At 41.3% G+C, this 23,983-nt stretch overlaps 1 protein-coding gene across 3 annotated transcripts in view; it reads left to right on the forward strand.

The window, feature by feature from the left end:
• The window catches only part of Kif16b (kinesin family member 16B), a 276,501-nt gene that overhangs the window by 148,717 nt on the left and 103,801 nt on the right, over positions 1-23,983 (forward strand). For all 3 annotated transcript variants that reach the window (XM_028755092.1, XM_028755101.1, XM_028755084.1), the window contains exons 16-17: positions 5,049-5,131; positions 6,456-6,544. In XM_028755092.1, the coding sequence (XP_028610925.1) occupies positions 5,049-5,131; positions 6,456-6,544 (172 nt within the window). The remainder of the gene's footprint in view (positions 1-5,048; positions 5,132-6,455; positions 6,545-23,983) is intronic.

Below are 23,983 nucleotides of genomic sequence, written 5' to 3' on the forward strand. Positions count from 1 at the left end.
TATATGTATGATATAGTTCCAAAGGGCAACCAGTGATATTTCCAAGTTCTTGTGTCCTGGAATAAAAAGGGATACATGAACAGTGGTAAAATTAGAGAGTGTTAAAGACAAAGGCATTTTTAGAGATGGAGGGGGCACAGCTAGAGAACCAGGATTGATCTGAGACTCAAAAGCTCCACAGCTTGTCAAGACCCTTCTTAGATCATTTACTTTCTCAGGCAGATCTGGCCATACCCTGCCTTGAGCACTGTTTTGGCACACATAGCCCTGGTTGGTCACAGAAAGTCCCAGACAGTCTTCCACTGTGTTTCATGTTAATGTTGGTGCCTCTTTTTGTAGCCTCACTTTCCTGCCACAGAGGTCTGTAAGGCCCTGTCTGTATTCAGTAGATAATATATCCTTTATGTCTCCATGTCTCCCCAGCTCTTCCTTTCTTGCTTTGTCCTCTACTCACACACCTTTAGATAGCACCCACTGGTAAGTTCTAGTATCTATTTTAGCCTCTCATGAAGCATTCTCCACTGGAGATTCCCCCTTAACTCCTGCTTTCTTATCATTTTAAGAGTTCAGTCTCCCTCTCCTCTCCTCTCCTCTCCTCTCCTCTCCTTTCCTTCTTGTCACCTTCTCTATGTGTGTTACATGTGTGTGGGGGGGGTACATGGAAAGACACTAGGTGTACACAAATATACAATATCTATAGTCTATCTATCTATCTATCTATCTATCTATCTATCTATCTATCTATCTATCATCTGTTAAAAGCCAGCTTTTCTCCAGGTCTCTCCTCTCCTCCCTTTCCTTTCCCTCTTCTTCCTTACTTGACTGACATTCCCACATAAGTGGTTTGATTTAATAGAGAAAGCTCTAAGATAGTATGATGGTTTGAAAGAAAATGGCCCCCATAGGTCCATAGAGAGTAGCAATTTAGGGGGTGTAGCCTTGTTAGAGGAAGTGTGTCACTGGGGGCAGCTTCAAGATAGATAGGTAGATAAATAGATAGATAGATAGATAGATAGATAGATAGATAGATAGATAGAATGTAAAGTATAGGTAGTGTATATTTATGTGCCTAGTGCTTTTCCATGTGTCTGTGAGCACATGCACATGCACACTCATGCATGCACGTGCACACACACACACACATACAAACACATGCATGTGCATGCACACATGGATGGTATGTGTTCTCATATATTTCTGCAAGCATATACGTACATGCACATATCATAAGGTAGCTCCAGACCTTTCTTCTAGAGCATCAGACCTGTGTGTTTTTAATTTGCTAAAGACACTTTAACTTCATTATTCTAAAACTAACTGAACTTATGGTCTATCTACCATATCACTATGGTTCCTTTCCCAGTGCTGTGGGCCTGTGTGGATAGCTCTCTATCTGGTTAGTCAGTCTACATGCTAGAGCCTTCCTCCTCAGCCTGCCTGCCTGGATGTGCCCCTTGTTGAATTCTATTGCTTTTATCTCCTAAATGGCTTCCAGATTCTTTGCTCTTTTCCTACATTGCCTCTCCCAGAGGCGCCTTCCTCCAGACTCCTGAGGTCCATCTCTATTGCCTCCTAGCTTTGTCATTCTTCTGTCAGCTACAAAAGTGATCTTTCTGAAGCACACATCTCTTCATGTTTTGTAGTGCTTTTCTGCCACATCTGTGTAAGACAGATGGCCTTCCTACTCTGTCCTGAAGGACTAAGGGGCTCTTTCCCTTCACTCTCAAGCTTTATCTTGTATAGTGATATCCATATTCCCTCTGTCATATCCACATGCCTGTCTGCCAGTCTCTGCTAGTCTTCTCTCATTTCCTGCTGAATGACAAACAAAAAGTTGTACTTGACTACTCCTAGGTTTGGTGGAGGAGAAGGTTTATTGTAGATATCAGGGAGAGCATAGCCAGAGGCAGAGGCATCTGAGAGAGTCCAGGGTGAACACAACTGATCCTGGCCATGTGAGCAGAGTGGGGACAGGAGAGGAGAGAGCCAAGAGACCAAGATCTGGGCATACCCAAAATGGCTGGAATATATAGGAAGAGCCACTGGCGGAAGGGCAGCCCAGCCCCTGAGCTGTAGAGCTCAGCCTAGGTGACAGGGTTTGCCAGCTATGTCCTATAACAGGTAGGGACTGAGCAATTTTGGGAGAATCTGGAGGTCAGGTCTGCTTTGCTGTGTTAAAAAGTCTCTTTGTGCAGGGCAGTGGTGGCACACGCCTTTAATCCCAGCACTTGGGAGGCAGAGGCAGGTGGATTTCTGAGTTCCAGGCCAGCCTGGTCTACAGAGTGAGTTCCAGGACAGCCAGGGCTACACAGAGAAACCCTGTCTCAAAAAACCAAAAAAAAAAACCAACAAAAAAAGTCTCCTTGTTAACCCCTTGTCCTTGGAGACCTAACATCTACTACAGAATCTTTATATATGCTTCTCCCAAACTCAGCTTCAGCACTTTTTTTAATTGATTAAAGTTTTGATACTGGATATTAAATCTAGGGCCTCGTGCCTGGCAGCAAGCCCTCTAGCAATAAACTATCCCCCCCATGCCATCAAAGATTGTCCTCCTCAGCCCTCCCCTCAAGGACCTCTTTCCTTTCTGCAACCTGATTCTTTTCCTTTATGGGAAGCTTTTCACTCTTTTACCCTCTCTGTTTACTGCTTATGCTCTGAAAGGCAAGGCATAGTGTTTATCATGATAACTAGCATGCAGGAAGTGTTCACTAAGTATTTGCTGGCTACACAAATTAACAGAATTATCATATAAGCATGGCACATATTTTTGACTCAGTGTTTCTTGAATAAAAGTGAACAGTAGAAGGGAGTGGAGGAAACAGCTGTTAATGGAGTCCATTGTACAGGCCAGGCATTTGACACACATCTAAATAGAAATAATGAATTATCATGGATAGTTTTGTTCTCATTCATAAGTGCTGAAAGGGCTTTTAACTGCATGCAAATAACATAGGCAGCTGGATTATTTTCAGTGACTTAATATGAGTTAAAATTATGTCTCTGAGATACTATTCTTTTTTCCATTAGCATATTTAACAATTTTTAACTTGCTTGCCTAGGCATTTGATTAACAGAAGGAAAAAACAAGTTGGGCTAGATGTAATTAACACCTGGAATTTGATGGCCTTATTAATCTCTAATGTAACTTTAGCATATTAAATGTATGTACTTCCTAGCCATGACTGCTTAGAGTTTGACTTTTTATAAGAGACACAGCTCTGAGACTTAGTAGTAGAAGGTCAGAAAACACCTTTCTTAATTATAGTAGTGGTGCCTCTCCATAAGTGGCAGAGCACAGGTGTCAGTTTCTATGAGGAGGAGAGATTGTTTGTGAGGAAAATATCTACTGCCTTTGTGAGTCTCCTAAAACTGTCTTCTCTTCATGGTGACTCTATTCCCTGTGAAAGAATGACTTCTACTGAACCCACCTCTTCACGTACTCCCAGTGCCTTGTGTCTGAACCAGTCAGTGGCTATCTGTATGGATTGGAAACTCCTCTGAGATCTCTAAGACAATGGACTGAGTAGGTGGCAGCAGAAGTGCGGTAGGATCCTTGCTAAAGCTCCAGAGTATGTGTATGTCTGGGATTATGTTAGGACCCATCAGGTCCAGGCAAAGGCCACACCCAAGCAAGTGGCTATTGTTTGTGCTCAGCCCTCAGCAGCACCAGCACTTGAGCCAAGGGACATTAAGGGATCTGTTGAGACTGTCCTCTCAACATGCTGTGTCTTCTGAGGTTTCAAGGTTGATTAGAAAGATACCTGAGGTTTGTGTGAAATTTTTTAAGTTTTTAACTATTCACAATTAGTATTTTTGTTGTTGAAATTTTCTGTGTAAAACATAAAAATTGTTTGTTGGCCTTTATCACTGTCCTCTAGATTGTGAACTCTGGTCAGTCTTTCTCTCAGTGTTCCAGGTCCACACAGTATGTTTGTTGTTTCAAACATCTTTTGTATGGACTGGACTTGAACTTTTATGTTCTGAACAGAGCTAGCTAGTCTCCTGTCTGTAGCTCAGACTTTCCCAGTGATAACACATGGCCCTGCGTTTCTCTGTCCCCTGGTTATCCAGTGAAACCAGCCTTGGTCTTTGGTGCTTCTAGCTACTCCAGTCTCTGCTTGGTACTTTGATGCTAGACTGCTACACAGTCATTGCTCTTTATGGCCAACTCCAGAGCATGAGTCTTGTCTTTTTCAGGGCAAAGACTGAACATTATGTTCTGTCATAAGGTAATATAATTGCTCCAGCATGGACAAGATTACGAGATAGTCTGTGTGTAACATTGCTTCTCTTAATTGCCTTTGAGGCCAGGGAGCTCACTGTCTTCCATAGCTGATATCGACATGTCTGGAACTGGACAGGTCTGACTTTAGAAACTATTTGCTTATTTGTGCTGACTCCTCCTCCTAGGCTTGGTCATTCATGAGCATTGGCCTTGACTTCTCTTGTCCACTGAACACTAGGTACTGAATGAAAACTCTGGTCTAGGATCCTTTCTTGAGCACCTAATATAGACATTTACATTTTTACAGGGTTTGTGACAGGACGCAGCATAGTCCCCTGATTCCAGCAGGTTTTAGCGGTAGGAATTTGTTTTCTGCCAGCTCTGCTGTATTTCTTATAAAACTGCTTTGCTTTGAATGTCTGCTTCTGTAAGCATTAATAAATATTTCCTACATTCATGATCACATGTTTTGCTTGATGTTACACCTCTTTAGAGATGTGGAGGATTTTTTTCTTCGAAGCAATCACAAATTTAATTATCTGCATATTAAGTTTAAAATCTCATAATAGGTTATAATGCTTAGATGCATCATCACTTCTGCCTAGGTTGTTGTGAATATTGTGACGCCCAGCTGTAAAAAGAAAAGTGCATGCAGGTTTAAAATTAGCTTCCATGGGTGGTCCTTGAGACTGAAGCCTCTCATCCTTTTCAAATGCACTGGAAGGAGAATTCCATGCATTGCTGTTGCCAGCTGACCCCACTGCCTACCACTGAAGTCACATTTCCTTCCATCCATTGCTGCTGTTCTTGTGTGTTCTAGGTGCTGTGATACTCTTGGGAAGAACCAACATGTTTCGCTTTAACCATCCGAAAGAAGCCGCCAAGCTTAGGGAGAAGAGGAAGGTGAGGGCTTGTGGACTGTCCAGGTTGGGCAAGGGTATCCTCCTGGGTCTATTACTTAACCTTCTGAGATGAAAGCCTCTAGCGAGAAGTCCTATAACAGCTCAGTTCTAGGCACTTTACTTCCTGACCAATGATGGAATAGGAGAGCCAGCAAGTAGAATCCAGGGCACACAAGAAACAGCTGTTCCTTCTAGAACCTTCTTTCTAGTGTGCACATCCCCAGAGGGCCCAGGCTTTGTGTGTCATTAAGTGAGCAGTGACTCATCTACCAGAATCTTAGAACTGAATCACTCTTATTTTTTAAGTCAACCATAGTAAATTGGGTTTTTCCCCTTGTTGCAGGCCAAGTTGGGGGCAAGTTGGGGTTGGGGGAAGTAGGACCATTGAGAGAGATAGATGGGCTTGGTTGGATAGGGCCATTCAGAGGTCTCATGGTGCTTGATGGTGGAGGAAGGCTGAAGCCCACAGAAAGAGAGGAAGATTGAATGAGAAGGAAGGAAATCTACACTGTGTTCTCACCTTAGACTCCTGAGAACAATAAGAGCTGCAGTTTCTATTTTCATGAGCTAGGAACTATGCTGAACTTAAGCAGAGATTCTGCTATTTTATCTGTACAGCAGCTGTTACCACCCCAACTTATAGGTAATAGACAGAGTAGGAAACTGGACCAAGACAGGCTATCTATAACAGACTCTGAGGACAGGTGGGCAATCAAGCCACAGCCCTAACCTGTGAGCCTGAGGCCTATGTTCTAACTACCAAGTGACATAGCACCTTATGCCACTGTTTACTATAATGGCTTTAACTGCCATGACCTTTGATGGAAAATGAGAGCAAAGCTACATTCCTCAACCTAATCCAGGGCTCATGATCCAGCCAGTAAACCTTCTTGTCCTTTCTGCCCAGGGCCACTCTAGATAGTGTGTTTTGAACATGGTTCCAGAGAGGTATAGGGGAAGTGCGTCTGCCAAGAGCTTGCACTGGAAGCAAATAGAGCAGTTCTTACCTTTTGGCCTCTCCTCACCTTTATCGCTGTCACTCAGTGAATGTGATGTAGATGGCAACAGAGACGTAATTCTAACTTCTGACTAAACTTTACTGCATTGTGGCTAGGAGGCTTTCTGCGTTATGAAATGCCTGGTGAATTTCTATTGCTAAGTGTTTTCTGGTGTATACAGGCCCATCTGTCCCTCATCTGCCAGATATTAAGCATTCACACAAGTGTGTGCATCTCATTGCCTGCCACTAGCAGAAAGCAATGAATGCTAGCACTGACTTCCTCATACCCACCGAGGTAACCATTCTACCCTGTGTCTGCTATTAGAGTGGCCTCCTGTCCTCCTTCAGCTTGTCTATGACCGACCTCTCAAAGTCCTGTGAGAACCTGTCCGCAGTCATGTTGTATAACCCGGGGTAAGTGAACAGCAACATCTCGTTCCTGTGATTAGTACTGTGTTAGTATTTATGATGCCAACTACATTATAGTCAATTGATGGTAATAAAACTTTGGCAAGGGCACCTCCTCAGCATATCAACCACAGTCATTTCCCAAGCTCCTTTCCACCCAGTGCTATATGTCCATAATTGTACTTAGTTATAATCACAGTATAAATGGGATTATGTTCTCTGATTCTTTTTTGCTTAACAACATAATAAGCATTAGCAAAGATGGTTACAAGCTTCATTATCATTTTCATAACTGTCTAATATTTTAAGTTGGCACTTTGATTACCCAGTGCATGATCTCTTTGGCTTAAATGCTTTTATCTTGTTTTATAAATTATCTGTAATAACAGAAACAGCCTTGATCTTAGGACATCCTATAGCACAGAGAATTATCTTTACTACATTCAAACATCAGGAGAGAGCTAAAGACACAAATGGAGTGTTTGAAATGGGCTTAGCAGCTGGGTGACCTTGAGTTGTCAGCCTAAGTGCTCACGTCATTGGTGACTTCATTGGTAAGATGACAGTGTTAATGAAAATGTCTGGAAATAGGGAGCAAGGTGAAATACTTTTGTGTACATCTCAGTTTTGAAGTTCCAGAAGTTCCTGCTTCCCACCGAGAGAATCTCACATAAAATAATAGAGCTGAATGAGTGAAGTGAAAGTGGCAGGTGTCTCTGGAACTGTCCTTCATTTAGCATTTACCCTGTGACTGACGTTGTGCCAAGTCCCCTCCATCCTCTTGGTTCTCAGAATCGCAGTAGCTTGGTTTGCATGTGGGGAGTTTGAGTATGTGCTTGGGAGTTAGAGGTGTGATGATGGCCAGGTTTGTCTGACCCCCACCCCTGCTCTCAGCTTATCAGTCCTCATCCTAGTCCACTTGGGGCCTCGTGCCATGGCTATGACTTGCAACTGTGCCTTGATTTCCAGTTAGTACACTCTATGGCGGAAAGCAGATGTCTCCAAGAGTTGTTGCTTCACTGTCCAGGGAAACACCTTCAATCACATCTCTACTTTCTTCCTTGTAGAGACCAGCACACCAAAACCCAGATCTTGTGATATATGAGTCAAAGATGAAAGCTAGTTGGTGAGACACAGGTTCTGTGTCTCCTATCAACCCAAACAGTGTATTTTGTGATATTCAACTTTGCCTTTACCATGACGCTTTTCAAATTTCATGTTGTATGCTCACTGAGAAAAGTTATGATCACTAAATAATTGTGTCTTGAAATAAACCATATGTCAGGGAGACTCTAAAATGTGAGAATCCTTTCAGAGATACTGAATAGGCAGTCCTGAAGGCATGGGTGCATGTGGGTTCTTAGGAACTTCCAGTGGCTTTCTCAGCTGCTAGAAGAGATCAGAGGCTTGTATCAGCTAATGGAATCTGGTGGTGCTCAGCACTGATGGCAGCTTCAGTAGTGGGATCCCTTCTGTAAGTACTGTTTGTCTACTCAGACTTATGCTTGGATGTGTTCCAGCCTAAGACCCAGTTAATCCTGGAACCCAGCACCACCATCTGCATCTTCTGTGTGCCCTTTAGTTTATTACCATCTGGAAACTTAATGTGGCTATTTGTTATCTTTGAAAATGAAAAAATAATCTCTGCTCAGGTCACTAGTTCTCATTCTTTTATATTTTTATATATATATATGACATTGAGTTCTTTTTCCTCCACAAAATGCAGAGCACATAGTCCTGTTAAAAATAATACTGTATTTTGTTTGATTTGAAGTTTAGTCTCTTCCCCAGTATTGATAAAATGTCATCAACGTGTACCAGTTTGCATCCTCAGAACTCTTCTTACATCTCATGTCTAAAATTAAAATGTTGTTTCAGTGACTTCCTGTGGTCTAAAACCAAGAATTTAGCCAGAACCCACTCAGCATCCCCACTACCAGTACATCTTGGTATATCTCAGCACATCTGATCATAGCCTGATACATCCATCTCAACACATCTTAGCACTTTGCTGCATATCCCTCGTTAGCAGTAGTTCTCAATCTTCCTAATGCTGCAACCCTTTAATACAGTTCTTCATGTTGTGGTGACTGCTAGCCATAAAATTATTTTTGTTGCTTTTTCATAGCTATAATTTTACTACTATTATGGATCATAATGTAAATATCAGATATACAGAATACCTGATATACAAACCCCCAAAGGGGTCATGACCCACAGGTTGAGAACATGTTTGGCCTTCAGGCTATGGCTGTGATTCTGATACGTATGAAAGAGCCTGTGCGAAAGGAGCTGTTTCTTTGTTCCAGTTTCTGATACTTGTTTTTCCTGACACCCACTCCTCCAAGGCGGCATGCAGATGATCCCATTCTGCAGATTATTGCCAGCTTTCATCAACACAGAGTGTCCCTGTTCAGCACACATGGCTGCCTTTCTGCCATCACTGTTTCATTACTTGTTGTGGAGGCAATCCATCCTGCAGCAAATTCTTTCTGAGAACTTCTATCAATCAGACATGATTCTAAGATGGGACCTTTGGTGTTGACAATGTTGATGTCCGTGCTAGTTGGAGGAGAGAATCAGCCTGTAGATGATTAAAAGATCAGACAAAGTAAAGGTGAAGTGAAGTGAATGCCTCTGGGGCAGTGTTTGGTGGAGTGGTCAGGGAAGCCCTCCAGAGCAGGAGATTCTTGATCTAAGGCTTGAGTAGAGTGAAGGTGACACTCATAAGAGACAGGTTGTGGAATGGGAAACAGTTCAGACGAAGGGAAAGGAACTAAAATGCTTCAAAATTACAAGTGGAGAGTGGACCAGAGGAAGTGGAATACAGGAAGAAGAAGGGTGAGGCCCAGTCCGTGACAGCCTGTGTGGGCGGGCCCCTGGCAGACACTGCAGGGAATGGTGGTTTCTAAGAGCACTGGCAAACATGGGAAGCCTTTGCGTGGGACAGTAACTTGAAGGGCATTTACTATGGAAAGTGTAGCGTGGAATCAGGATATTGTGGGGGAAGCTGTTTATTTATACTCTATGAAAGATAGTGGTGGTATAGGTCTGGGGTTCAGCCATAGATACATAGGAAAGTATAATTGAGGAGCTATGGGGTAAGGGGAGCTCCCTAGTCTTGGGTCTAAGCATCTGGGATAGATGTTCCCAAATGGGCCGGACAAGGAAGATGAGTTCACATGGGCAGGTGATAGAGTAAGTACATAAGCATCTTTCTTGTTAGGCTGGAAGCTTTGTGAGGTGAAAGCCTTGCCTTACTTTATTTCAGCGTGCCATACATATTTCTTGTTTATTAATAATTTAGCAAATCTTTTCAGATTAAAATTTTACTAGGACAACTGACTCCTCTAGGGTTTTTGTTTTTGTTTAATTAATTTTTCTGGGCATGGACATTAGAATTATTGGGATATGATGTACTGTAAAAAGTGGTATGGGTACAATCTGAGAAAAAATACAGTTACTTAAATAATCTCGTGGTCATGTTCTGGTCCTTGACAAAAGGTGGTAGAAGGAGGAGAATGCCTTCTTTTGAAATGAGAAAGTGAGCAAAGGCAACCAGGAAATGCAAAGGAGAATACGTTTTATGCTGAATAATAGCTGGTGGCTTCTGGATGCTTCTGATATGAGCATGATGCATCCTCTTCACCTGGCTTCCAAAAACAGAGACATTCATGTAGTACTTGTTACTACAAATTCAAATGAAATTATTTAATACTTCATCATACCTTCCTTCTCCCTGGTTCCCAGTCCTCTGCACTTGCTACCTGCTGTAAAGAGTGATTACCCATGAATTAAAATATAATTGAAGAAAAATTGCCTACTCTGACTTATGGGTAGGCAGACACTTCATTATGAAATTGTTGGCTCTAGCAAGTGGGCAAAATGAAGCATAATTAAAGCTATAGCCATGCTGTTTATACCATTTTTTTATGATTCAGATATAAATACTCGTAGCATAAATTAAGCTAGAAGAACATTGAAAGAAATGTGGTTAATACCTGGGCCCTCACTAAAGAGTTGTTTAATTCTAGATAATACACTGCTTAGAATCAGAGCATGAGCATTTCTCAGATGGAGACTTCACATTGTGATGCTTCACCAAGCAATGGGTATTGTTGAGGGTTTAGTTTGTGCTGACAGCCTGCTAAATACCAGAGCTCTCTGTGCAGAGCCTGGGAACATGGGCTTGTCATGCAAATGCATTTCAAATGAACACAAGCCAGCATGCAGTTCAAAGCAGAGGGCAGCTGTGTCTGCAGCCTTCTCTGGAGGATCTCTTGGGAAAGGATTGATATGACATGATATTACCTAGGAAACATTTCATTCTGGTACCATGCCCCTTTTGGATAGGCACGTTCTAATATGTTGGGTGATATAGAAAACCTTTGGCTTCCAGTAGTAATCTTCAGGTTGACATCACCTGCAGCCAGTCTCGTGAGATCTATATAAGTCTGATTCATGAGAGCCATTTGTCTTCTTTTTTGGAGACCTAATAGTACTTCTTTTCATTGGCACCAGTTGTTTGTATAGTTTAGCTCATTCTCAATGATGTAGAAGCACACACCCTGGACTGACTAACTAGAGTACTTGTCATCTAGAGGACAGCAGGATTACAAGGAGTCTTAAGTAGAGCTACTCAGAAGCCTGTGATTGGAGACTTTCTCCTCTGGAGTTGAAGTCTTAAAGATGTTCCCAGACTGTAAGAAGGTCTTGCCTGGAAAAGAGAGAGGCAAAGAGTACTAACTGAAGATTTAGTCCTCATCATCCACCTTCCAAAGACTGACAATCACTGCTGTGACTTAGCACCAGGGAATTGACTGTATGCTTTCCAGTGAGCTGCATCCTTGCTGGTCCCTGACATGTTTACAGAAGGAGACCTGGTGAAGAGGGCCACTGCAGGAAACATCCCAGAAGAGAGCTGGGTAGAGGGAGTCATGCTGAGGGTATGGAAGAGATAGGGAGTCAGCAGGTGAAGTTGTAAGAGAGAGCACTCTCTGAAAGCCAGGCACTAGTAGCACTTATAGTTTGTTTTGATGATCCCACAGAGTTGTTCTTTGGGACTTGCATTTCTGTGTTTGGCAGGATGGATTTAGGGTGCAGGTTGCAGCTCAGCTTCCTGAGGTAGGAAGATGGTGTTGCATTTGAGATTACTTTTATAAATTGTGATAAGCCTTTTTTAAAAGCTTCTTCAGAGCCAGGTAGACAATATATGCCTACAATATCAGCACTGGGAGATGGATGCAGGACTATTGAGAGTTCAGGGCCAGCCTCAGCTATGGAGAAAATTCAAAGCTAGCCTGGGCTATATTATTTTCTGTCTCAAAGCAAAACAACTTATCCAGAATATATGTTTAAAATATATATTCCAGTATACAAGCAATAACTATTTTCTTTGTACTAATGCATGGTAACTATGTACATGTTTAGTAACAACTTTCATTTGTAGTTGTAGTAAAATAGGCTTTCTATAATGTTTTACCATCATAATCATTTTAAGTACACAATATAGTCAAGTGCATTGGTGTTACCATGCTGGTGATCTCTAGAACATTCTTCTTACAAGAGGCAGTTCTGTGTTCTTAAAACAATACTTTTGTGCCAATGACTCACTATTATTTTTGTTGTTGTTTGTTTGCTTCCATGAATCTTACTTTTTTAGACATCTCACACATGTGGGGTCAGAGCATGTTCTGATTCAAGATTGGTTTATTTCACTTAGCAGATGTCATTCAGGCTTTAATGGTTTTGTCAGAATGCCCTGTTTTCTGGTTGAATAGCATTCTTGTGTGTGTGGATCCATATTTTGTTTGTCCAGTCATCTGTTAATAGGCATCTGCCAATGGTTGTGTCTACTGTTAGCTGTTGGGCAGGAGCATACAGATGTCTGCTTGAGTCTTTGATATCAGCTGTTCTGAGTCCACGCCCAGAGTTGGAATTCGTGGATCATCTGGCAGTTCTGTTTTTAATGTTTCAGTGAACCGCTCATCTGTTTCCCATTGTGGCTCTGCCAGCCTCACATTCTTACAGCATCAAGGGCAGTTTCCAGGGGCTGCACCCTTACCCACCTGTGAGGATTTCTGCATTTGATAATAGCCATCCTAGTCGATCCAAGAACTGTCTCACTATGGTTCTCCAGCACTCTGTCTTGTTCCCTTCTTCTTTCTGAAGACTATCCAATTGTGAAAAAAAGAATGTTTAGAAATAGAGGAGGAAAGAATACTTTCCCACTCTGTAAGTATTGTAAACAGATGATGAGTGTACCCCTACTGTGGATGGAATTCCCAGTGACTACAGGTAGCTCATTTCAGCTTGGAGAACAGTTGTAAGGTTGCTGGAAGTGAGGGCTCAGAATGAGTAGTAATGATGAAAGGAACCTAGTAGAAGAGTGGGCTAGAAAACCAAGCCAGGCAGCCAACTTTGGGTCCTGGAAGTTTGACTGTCTGTAGATGTAATGAAGGAAAATATGTTGACTTCTAGTCTCAGGCTCAAGTCTTTGGTTGAATGTTATTTAGCTGAAATACAAACATAGAAGTAGGGTCAGGTAGTCAAGATAGTGAGGATAAGAACAACTTTGAGTAACTGGGCTTTGAACTTCTGTAGCTGGCTGGTTTCCAGTTTTCTTTTAGCTCTCAGACTCACTATGGGGAAAGCTTGGGAGTGTCTGTGTGGCCTGTAAGAAATACTCAGTCTTGCCTATGGGATGGAGGCACTTCCCTATTGAATGAATGGCTGATTCCAGCTGGCCAGCTTTTACTCATTGGTGTGCCTGGTGTCTGAGACCCCCCTCGCTTTTCCAGCCTTATGCTCAGCACATAAGGTAAGGAAGGTATGTCATGTATAGAAAGAGACTTGGTCACTTCAGAGTATGAATCAGTATGTGTGGAAGATGGTTGTAAAGTCTGTCCAGAATCAGAACTATAGCATTGTCTTACGCATACCATCCTAGGATTACCCTGGAATGACTCTGTAGTTCTTGAGGAACAGGTCTCCAGGGCTCTACTCAACCTGAGCCTGAGGGTACTCTATTTTATGTTCCCTGAGCCCTCCTTGGGAATCTCTTCTTCTTCCTAGCCTTGGTCCTGGTCCTTTTGGCTTCCACAGAGTGACCTCCAAGCACCATCACTGTCGTCAACACTTTGTTCTCCAGTATGATCTCTCACTTTCCAACCTGAACTTAATCCTTGGCTAATTGTATAAAGCTTTCCCCAACACTTATGTGAAGCTCTCCATCCACTTCTTCTGCTTAGTTCTCTTCTAAGCTTAGTCCAGGAATCACATTCTCAGGAGGCTTCTTCCTATTTCCAGCTTGAGTTGAATTTCTCCTTTTTGCCTTGGGCAGACATTCTGTGCATGCCTTCTCTTTCTAAAGTAATCTTATGCCCAGGCATTTTCCTGTTGTGGGCTTCTTGAAGGCAAGAACCCTCCATTCCTCACTTAGTTTCCAATCTTGCACATAGGCAGTAACTTTCTGCAGATCTACAGACTTGGGGCTAGAATGAGTCTTTCAGTGGTCCCGAGATGCCTGTGCTGTGCATGACCCATGTGTGCTGTACTTCTGCTTGGCTCCTTCGGCTGTAGTGAGTGCTTCCTTCATGGCACAGATCAACATATCCCTGTTTCCTTTGGTATTGTTTAGAAGAGTGGGATAATGAGAGTTAGTTTTATAGTAGTTAAAAAAAAATTCTGCTTAGTACTTCTCCCAGAGCCAAAACATTAACAGTTGTGGCTGTTTTGCGAATGATCCTATCTGGTGAGACTCAATGCGTCTTCAAAGCAGCAGGTTTCCCTCCCTCCCTCCCTCCCTCCCTCCCTCCCTCCCTCCCTCCCTCCTTCCCTCCCTTCCTTCTTTCCTTCCTTTTTGTTCAGCAGGCAACCTACTAATCTTTCAAGTAGCCTATATCTAAAAACAAATAGCAACAATAGAACCATACTCTGAATTTAGTGGGCTCATGATTTTTCTTTTATATATCAAGTCTTTATATCATGAACTGTCTCCTTTGTCTGGGTGGGCACATCAAGTTGGACACATTTTCTATTCCAGTTTTGGAACCTGTTGTTGGCCTGCATCTCCAGCTCCTCTGGAAACTGGTTTGTACACACATTGGTTCGTAATGCCAGAGAGTTTTTGGATGGGGCAGAGCAGCCTGGTGGCTTCCTTGGGGAGTTAGCTCTCCTTTGGAGAAGTGCCCAGCCAGGGTCTTTGCCAGCAGATAATTTCCCTGCAGGGGAAACATTCCTTCTCACTGGCACAGTGTCTTTAAGAAGAAAGCAAGCCGACTGCTCAGCCTCCCCCACCTCGCTGGAGACTGAAAACAGGCAGCTAATTTGGCAGGAGGCGGAAGCATTCACAGCTTCATGAAAGTGCTTGAAGCAAAATTAGATACCTTCCAAGTTCATTTTAGTATTGAAAATAAAAGAAATTTTTGCTGGCACATTAGCCTCTTCTAAGTACTGCGCAGTGGTGAGCCCATTTAAAGGGATAAATTTGAATAATTAAATTCTAAAAAGAAGCAACTCAGTTTCAAACCAAGCTAGACCTAAAAATGTCAGAAGTCAGGGTCAGGGCTGGGTTTGGTGAGCCACCTCAGGAGCTCCACCAAGGCTATCACATACCCTGGTAGCTGTAGAAGGCCCTGACTCTGTGATAGCCTGAAGCTATCCATCATCAGGGGGAAGACACTAGAAGAAAGGTGGTCAATGTTAAGTATTTATCACAGAGGTTCAAATCACAAACATGTACAAAGGAAATTGCTGTAGAATTGGCATGTGGCCATGTACTTTGCCTTGCTTGGGATGCTCCCTGATCAGTGTGCCTTTCTCTCCTTCTCCTTCACTGTTTCAGTGTGAAATGTCCCCACAAATTCATGTGTTGGAGGAGTTGGTCCTACCCAGTAGCCCTATTTGGGATGCTGTGTAATCTAGCTGGAGGAAGTACGTCTCTAGGAGATTGGGCTTGAGGCTTTGGACTGGACCCTTTGCCCTATAACTACTACTCCTAAGGTGTAACCAGCAACCTCTCACTCTTGCTCCCAGAAACCACATGCTGCTACCTTCCACTTCCTTGCCTTCTAGGCAGTGATGGACCAACCATTTTTCCTCAGTGTCTTCTTATCAGATGTCTATCATTTACTACATTTGCAAAGAAGGGCTCATTTGTAAGGGTTTTTTAAAAAATTTTTTTCTTTCAAAGCTCTTTTATTTTATACTCTTTTCATAACCACATGATATTCTACTGTAGATATTCCATCTCTTACTGGACTTATCTTCTATTGAGTTATGTTTTATTGTCTAGTTTCCAGCTATCATATGCCATAGCCTGAAGAGATTTGTAGCTGATTCTTATGTTCTCCATAGTAACTTCTTCGAGGCAGAAAAATGTAGTGCTGGCATTTTTAGATCAGAGAGAAGAATTTAAAAGTTTCGGTTGCACATTAATAAATTATTTCATCACCCTTCTGCTAATACTGTATGAGTTTCTTTTACTTTTAAACAGTTTCAAGAAATGGTATTCAGTTCTTGAATATATTCTTGTGAGTTTAGCTTCTGGGATGCAGTTATAGGCTGTATTGCCAGTAAGCAGAGGATTCCGGCCTACAACCATGTTGAAACAGATGTCTTTCCCCAGTGTCCTGCTTGTTACCTAGGATCCAACTGTCTATGACTATAGCTGAGTTTCATCCTGATCTGGAATGCTAGAATAAGGGCAGTTCCCACATTCTTGCTGTCTTCTGGTTGGTTGTAGGAATGAAATTCTAGAAAATAAATCCAGAAGAAACTCAAATCTGAAGGAACAGTTTTAAGATTGGATGCAAACAGTGAGATTCACTAAGATAGATGTGAAGAGTTCTTACCAGCTAGTAGCCATTACATAACAAGAAATGTATCTTTGTGGGGCCATGAAAGGATATCTTGGTTTCTGGTGGAGCACTGGCTAGAGATGGCCGGAGACCCACCCTGCAAGGGACGGCATGCGTTTCACCACACTCCCAGACTCCAGGCTCCTGACACTCGGTCAAAGACCTCCATTGATCCATGCCTTTCTGCTTCTGCTTTTCTTGCTGACCTTGAACATGTGAGCTTTAATGCATGTTGTTAACAATATTTATGCTACTGCTAATTTGGTAGTTAGCTTGTTTATATATAGTTGAGAGTTATTTACAGTGTTTGTGTCTGTTGGTTCTTTTTATTGAGCCTTGCCATTGTATTTCTAGTTAAGTTTGCTGTAGTGCTAGTTTCTTCTCCAACTTCTGTCTTAGTTGTCTCACTGTTTATGGGTTGTTTACTAACTTTATGATGGCTATAGATTGTCTTAAATAGCTTGTTAAGATACATAGTCTTTAAGAACTTGTAATGAAGGAAACTAAAGGAAGTGGGTCTTTCCCTCCCTTAGCTGAGATTGGTATTAATTGGTGATTTTGCTGGGTCTTTCTGGTTTTTTAAATCCTTGACTATCATTCCACTGTGAGCCACTTTAAGTGATAGTTCTGTGAGCTTTTTGTCTTCAAGGTAGATGGAAAGAAGAACTGCTGATTCCAAGAACAAGTTGACTTTCCTGTGTTACTGTAGAATGCCTTGTGGGCTGGCTTGTTTCCCTTATTTTCCAATCTAGATCTACTGTGAAGCCCTGCGGAATAAGTGAACCATTTCTTAGTGAGATGACAAAAGGCTGTTATGGGCAAAGATGAGTTGGGAGAGATCCAGTTATTCCTACATGACAGTAACATGTCCTGTTGAAGTAATATATTGTGCTAATTTATGTTTTACTAGTCAGCTCCTTGGTGACCCATTTGTTTAGAGCACATTCTGGTTCTGTGAAGGGCTCCTGTTATATGCATCCATCTTTCTCCCAGTCATTGCATGTGTCTCCTGCAAATTTTGACCAAATACCTATTAGCTCTTGGGGTGACAGAATCCCCTGCCACTTGCTCAAACAAGACTTCGAACTGCAGCCCACAGTTCATCTCCTTAGTTATTCACTCATAGTCTGTTCCATCTTTCCTTGTTAGCAATGTAAACATCTTCAAATTATGTCTTTTAGTGCAATTATATATCCTTTACCTCTGACATGGATGGTTTCCTCAACACTGTCCCTACTTTGGAGAAGGTGTTTGAGGAGTGATCATTGGCTGAGAATGTGGAGGCATGACTTGTTTCTTGATGTGGCCTTTTCATCTCCTTTGATCATGGACCATAATTCTAATCTTTAATAGCTATTACCCAGTTTTGTGACATTGAATGTTTGTCAACATCAGCAACCCCTGCATCTTGCATGACCTGCAAATGTTAACTATCATCATTGTCAGAAATCAATGGAAATGAACCAGGGGTGATAGAACCCAACAGAGGCGAAACAGTTGCTACAATCAGAGAAAATTTAGAAGCTTAGTTTTTTTTTCTCATTTCAAACCAAATGCTTATTTAAAAAAAGCAGAACAGCAGAATAAAGTAATCACAGAGGTTTATAATTCTTCTACCAAGATATAATCACTGGTTTGCATTGGTAATATTTTCTTATCTTTTAAGGTACATTTATTTACTTAGCCATCAGTTATTGTAATAGTGCATCATACAGTATGGTTAAAACTTGAGACTGTCCTCAATATGTAGTTCTGTCTTCTACTTTTTCTACTTTTACTTCATTATGAGATGTTTTCCCCAAGCCAATGAATGTAATTACTCATTCTTTGTTGATATCATAACTTATTTAAGTTTTTCCAAATAAATGAGGACACTTTAAACTATTTCATTTTCTCCAACTAAATTCTAGATAACATTGTATTTAATCTTCTAATTTAAATCTTTTCCTAGTTTGGTATTCTGTCAGTTATATTCTTATCCAGAATTCTTTATTTGATGGTAGCTATTAATTAAATTAAAGCAACAGGGGGAAGAATAAAGAGGAAAAATATCAGGAAATAAGTGAATAGATTTGTTGGGGATTTGGAAAAATGTGGCAAAGGAAGTCTGGGAGTGGCCACAAGCTGTCTAGGCACAGAGTTTCCAAACTGCTATTAACTCATCAGAAACATGGAGGCACATATTTTTGCATTCTCTGGTTAATTGTATATGGTAGTTTGAATAGGCATAGTCCCCATAGCCCTATATATTTGAATGTTTGATCATTAAGGCATGGCATAGGAAGGGTGTCCTTATTAGTATAGGCATAGCCTTGCTGGAGGAAGTATTTTACCAAGGGTGAACTTTGAGGTTTCAGAAGCCCAAGCCAGGCCCAGGGGAATTCTCTGTTCCTGCCACCTTCTAATCCAGATACAGAACTCTTGACTCCTCCAGCACGATGACTGCCTGCATGCTCACATGCTTCCCACCCTGAATGAACTAAACTTCTGAACTTATAAGCTAGCTCCAAATGCTTTACTTTATAAGAGTTGTGGTGGTCATGGTGTCTTCAAAGCAATAGCACCTCTGACTAAGATAGTGCATTAGTTTGATGTATTTGTCTGTACAATGTCAAGGTGTACAAACTTCTCCAGTCTTATGCTCTCTGTCACCTCAAGGGTCTAGTCCATCTGAAGTCTCTTCTGCACCTTCAGGTTTAGCTTCTCTGCTGTTTGTTTGCCTTCTGCCTATAAATATATGCAGCTTTTTAAAAAATGACCTCATTTATCTTGATTAGAGCATGGTGACACATGTCTTTAATCTCAGCTCTCAGAAGAAATGACAGATGGATCTCTGTGAGTTTGAAGCCAGTCTGGTTTACACAGTAAGTTCTAAACTATCCAGAGATTAATAACGAGACCCTCTCTATTATAGGAAAGATTTGATGTAAAGTTTTTTCATGTATATGGGGTCAAATATGACAATACATATATACATATATTATATATGCATATATATAATGTCTATATGTGTATACATATAATACATATTATATATATTATATGTATATATGAAGGTCAGAAGACAGCTTTTTGGGGGTCAGTTCTCTCATTAGCCCCTGCTTTGGAGGCAGGGTCTCTTATTGTTTCTACCTATAAGCTATGTAGATAAGTAAGCTCCTACCTAATCCTAGGAGTGCTAGGATTACAGGCAAGAGTCATCACATCTCAGGTTATATTTAGGATCTAGGGAAGGAACTCAAATCATCAAGCATGTGTGGAAAGTGCTTTTATCTTCTGAGTCATCTTGCCTACCTTAGCTTTTCTTAAAATAAGTTGTTCTTGCACTTTGGAGTGTAGATCCCACCAAACATTTTTCAGACTGGTCTGTCCATGTACATTTCTAACAATGAAATTGTTTATATAAGTCATTATTATGGAATGTTATGATATTAAACTGCTAAACAGTACCAGTGTATTGTTTCAGTATGTGTCCCAGGTATATATGTTTGGGAAATCATTAAAAGGCGTATTTACTTTATTATGTGCTCCCAGTTCCATGTTATACATGGAAATATTTTTTTTTGGAAAACTGTGTTTTCCAAATTTGCTGTAATGAGTTACTGCTAACACGAACGAGCAAGGAATATGAGTAACTGTTATTTTCCAAGGGAAAGAGAGTCCAGCATGGATGGCGTCATCTTCTTACTCATCTTGCTGGGCCAGTAGTTCATGCCATTAACTTCAAGGCACTACCCAGCATAATCTTTGATTAAATGCCTACTGTGTACCTTCAAGGAGGTCCGCAGAATATACACTCAGACAAGATGAAAGGATCTGTGTCCTCAAGGAGCCCTGGTGAAAGTAGAGACAGCCACACCCTCTGTGTTAGGAAAAGCCCAGTGCCAAGGCTATTGCTCCAGCTGTTCATGGCCCCCTTCTCTGGCTTCCTCTGCACTCACTATTCTGGTTCTGCCAGGCTCACAATAGGCCATAAAAGCCATCAGCTCTTTGTCTGGCTTGCCCAGGTGGCAGGAGACGTATATTGGTGATCTTTCCCACTATTTCCTGTTGTCCTAAAGCTCCTCTTCACTTTCCTAGTTTTATTTTTTCCTAGTCCCCATTATATAATATATCCATTGTTTATTACTCAGCGATCCCCATACTAGATAGAGCAGAGAGTCCTCAGTGCCTCTGAGTATTCTGGCACATAACCTGTGAAGCAGAGCACCCGTTCCTGAGTATTTCATCCACCAGGATAGATTACTGCTTAGGTGTACAGAGCAGCTGGCCAGTAGGCCTCTAAGAGTGGTACTTTGACCTTCGAGGTTCTGTGCAAGCATCCTGTGCAGTGATGCTGCCAATCTTACCACCCCTTGATTCTCTTCCACAACAGACATCTGAGGCCAGTTCCTGCTTTTTTCTGGCTGTACCTTACATGCATTTTCCTTTCTGTTCTGTCTTCCCTCCCTATTCAGTGCATCCTGGGCATCATCATTCTGTTTCAACAGCCCCTCCTCTGGAAGGTTTCACTCTCCCTATGTAGCTGTAGAGCTCCCTCTCCCTGACCTCACCCCACCCCTTTTATTCTGGCTCATTATTATCCATGTGGTCTGCACATGTTGTTTCCTTATACTTTTAACTATGCAAATGTTCTTTGTCATTCTCTCTACTCCTCAGCACTGCCATTCACATAGCAGAAGCTTGGTAAAGGTTTGATGCTCTCAATATGAGGCTGAGGCTGAAGGAAGTGCTAGGAAGATTGTCTGTGATGGACTGTTCTAGTGTGTTGAGCAGGGAGAGCATGTTTTGAAATAACAGATCAATTTTAACTTCTGAGGGCCCTCAGCCCTTTAACCAGGATTTGGCTGAGAAGGTGAGGTGGAATTCCAGGGTAGATGTGAGAATGAGTGAAGAGCTGGATCAAGCAAGTTCTCCTCACAGCTCCTTTTAAGAGGGGCCTACCCCGCACTATTCTCTAATACTCTGGGGCTCAGTCTCCAGTGCTCTAAAGTAGGAGGGATGGTTAGGGTGTAGGGTGTGTGCTGAGCTGAAGGTTATGGCCATTGAGTCTATATCAGGTTCAACAAGCCTGAGATGCTGGGCTAGATCAGGACTGGTTCTGACATCTGAGTATTACTTAATGAGGTTATAGTTATTGTTTACAGAATTAGTCTGGGAAGAAGTACAGAAAATGCTTATGGCATCAAATTGTACTTTTTTTTTTTTTAAAGTTCAGATTCTAGGCCCCTTCAGTTTGCAACAGAAAATATCTAACAATTTGAAAGTCTGTGAAAGTACATTTAGGGAATCATCCCCTGGATGCTTTGGATATTTCTATTACACACTGACTTAACTAGAGGGTAACTTTCCAGATTAAACTGTATAGGGGAACTTTGTGTCTCACACTCATCTTGCCTCACACTGTTGAATCGTGTTTGTATAGTGATCAATGTTGGATAACCTAATTTGTGACATGGGTAGGTTAGAAATCTGTCAATCATCTCTACAAAGTACATTTTCTTAGCTTTACAGTAAATGTTTACATGAGCACTGATACCCAGGGAAAAACTTTTAATGTCCTGTAATGGACCAGATAAAGAACAATCATCCTCCAGTAAATGCTAGGATGCTCTTATGAAGATTTGCACTGAAGAGTGCCACTAAGCATCCAGGCACTGGCCAGGGCTTATTCATTTGGTATCTGTGATTAAAGACACAGTACTTTTTTGAGGTCCAGTATACAATTAAAATGAAATTATATGAAATATATAATGTAATAATTCCAGACAGGCCATGTGTGCTGTATGAGGTACACATCCTTTTGGTAGACCTACATTGACTACAACCCAAAGTCACTAAAAGAGAATCCAAGTCTATCCAATGGCCAGTAATTTTTTTTATTCCTAATCATATATCTGAGACTCAGGGACAATAGAGTTAGACATCAAGTCAGGGGACTTTACCAGTATGTCTATCTCAGCTCGTCTCTGTTGCCATCTGGGAAGTCCCTTCTACATATGCTATAGTCTGGAGCTCATGGAACCTGACACCCCTTGCTTATACCACTATAGCTGTCAGCTAAAATGCTGGCTGGTCATAGGTAGCTGTCTCCTGCCTTTAGACCAGGCTTTGGAGGTACCAAACTAATCAGTATTACAACAGCATAAGGATGCAAATATTTATGGTTTTTTGCTAATTTAAATTTTTTTCATTTTCTTCTCTCTTTTAAAAATAATCACAGTCTCACTTTCAAAGTAATGGTGTGAACTGAGAAACTCCAACCCTCTCATTTTCTATTGCTTTTGATAACAGGAATGTAAATTACAAGATGTGCAGTTATACCTAAAAAATGCTAGCTGTCTCTTAATGAAAAGAAAAGTTTATTCCTGATCAAAATAGATGGTATGCTTTGCTTTTTTGTTGGACCTAACACAGTATGTGTAGCTCCAAATGTCATTTTAAAATGTTAAAAACAGCTGCAAAAATTACATCCTTTTATAGTTTTCCTTTTAATTATAACATTTGGGAAATTAGCATTTGGGGCCATGATAATCCCAGCAATATAAGAGAGTAAATTGTCCTTGCTTTAAAATGCAGCCACATTTACATACAATTATCCTCGATACACTGTCTAGATACACTGATGGACTCACACTTTATGTTGTGCACTGTTGTGGCTTACTATATGAAATAATTATGTATTGTGGAAAGAAATACATTTCAAGTGTGATTAGTAAATATGTAATACTTAACAGAAGTTATATGCTGTCAGCAACAACTCTTGTCTCATGTTTAGAATAGGATCTGTGAATCAGGATGTTCTTCTCATATGTTGGTGGCCATGCTGTAAATTAAGAGTGAGCACCAAATAACTTTCTTTTTTGTTGCAGTTGAGTTTTAAATTTTAGTCTTTCCCAGAAATGGGAGTCATCTTTTAAAGCATACCTTTCTTTTGAGTCGAATATGGCTAAGACCTAGAGACAAGTCATAGGAAGTCATTTGTTTTCTTAAGAATTAAAATAGGGACCTCTCTCTCTATCAATAGACATTGCCCTCCTACAGGGCCAAGAGCTGTGGCCTCAAACATCTGAGGTAAATCTCCCCTTCTCAACCCTACTTAGAGATTCTAAACTGATGATGATTTCATGAGCCCACAGACCCTTACATCCTCCCCAGCTGCTCCTAGATCCTAGTGAAGCACTTCAAATCCACTCACTCATGGCCCATCCCCACTCACCGTCTCTCCTTAATGTTATCTGTCCTTCCTCATGTTTCTTCTGAAGTCTTAGCATCTGTCTAAGCCTGCTGTTGTCTTGAGTGACTCAGGGGGAACAACTTCCCTTGCAAACCTAGTGGTACTCACTTTGTCAGCATATAGACTTCTATGATTTTCTGCTTTATTTTGTAGGCTCTATTCTAATTCCTGCTTTGTATCTAATTTAGTCCTTAGGTTAATACTTGAATTTTTGTCTTCCTGTGTCCTCAGTTGAGCCTCTTTCTATACTCTTACTTGAAGTTTCCTGCACTGACTCAGGCATCTGTGTTTAATACTGTAGATAGATAGATAGATAGATAGATAGATAGATAGATAGATAGATAGATA

The sequence above is a fragment of the Grammomys surdaster genome, unplaced genomic scaffold (assembly GCF_004785775.1).
Source record: "Grammomys surdaster isolate TR1022 unplaced genomic scaffold, NIH_TR_1.0 129, whole genome shotgun sequence".
In the NCBI taxonomy this organism is placed as follows: domain Eukaryota; kingdom Metazoa; phylum Chordata; class Mammalia; order Rodentia; family Muridae; genus Grammomys; species Grammomys surdaster.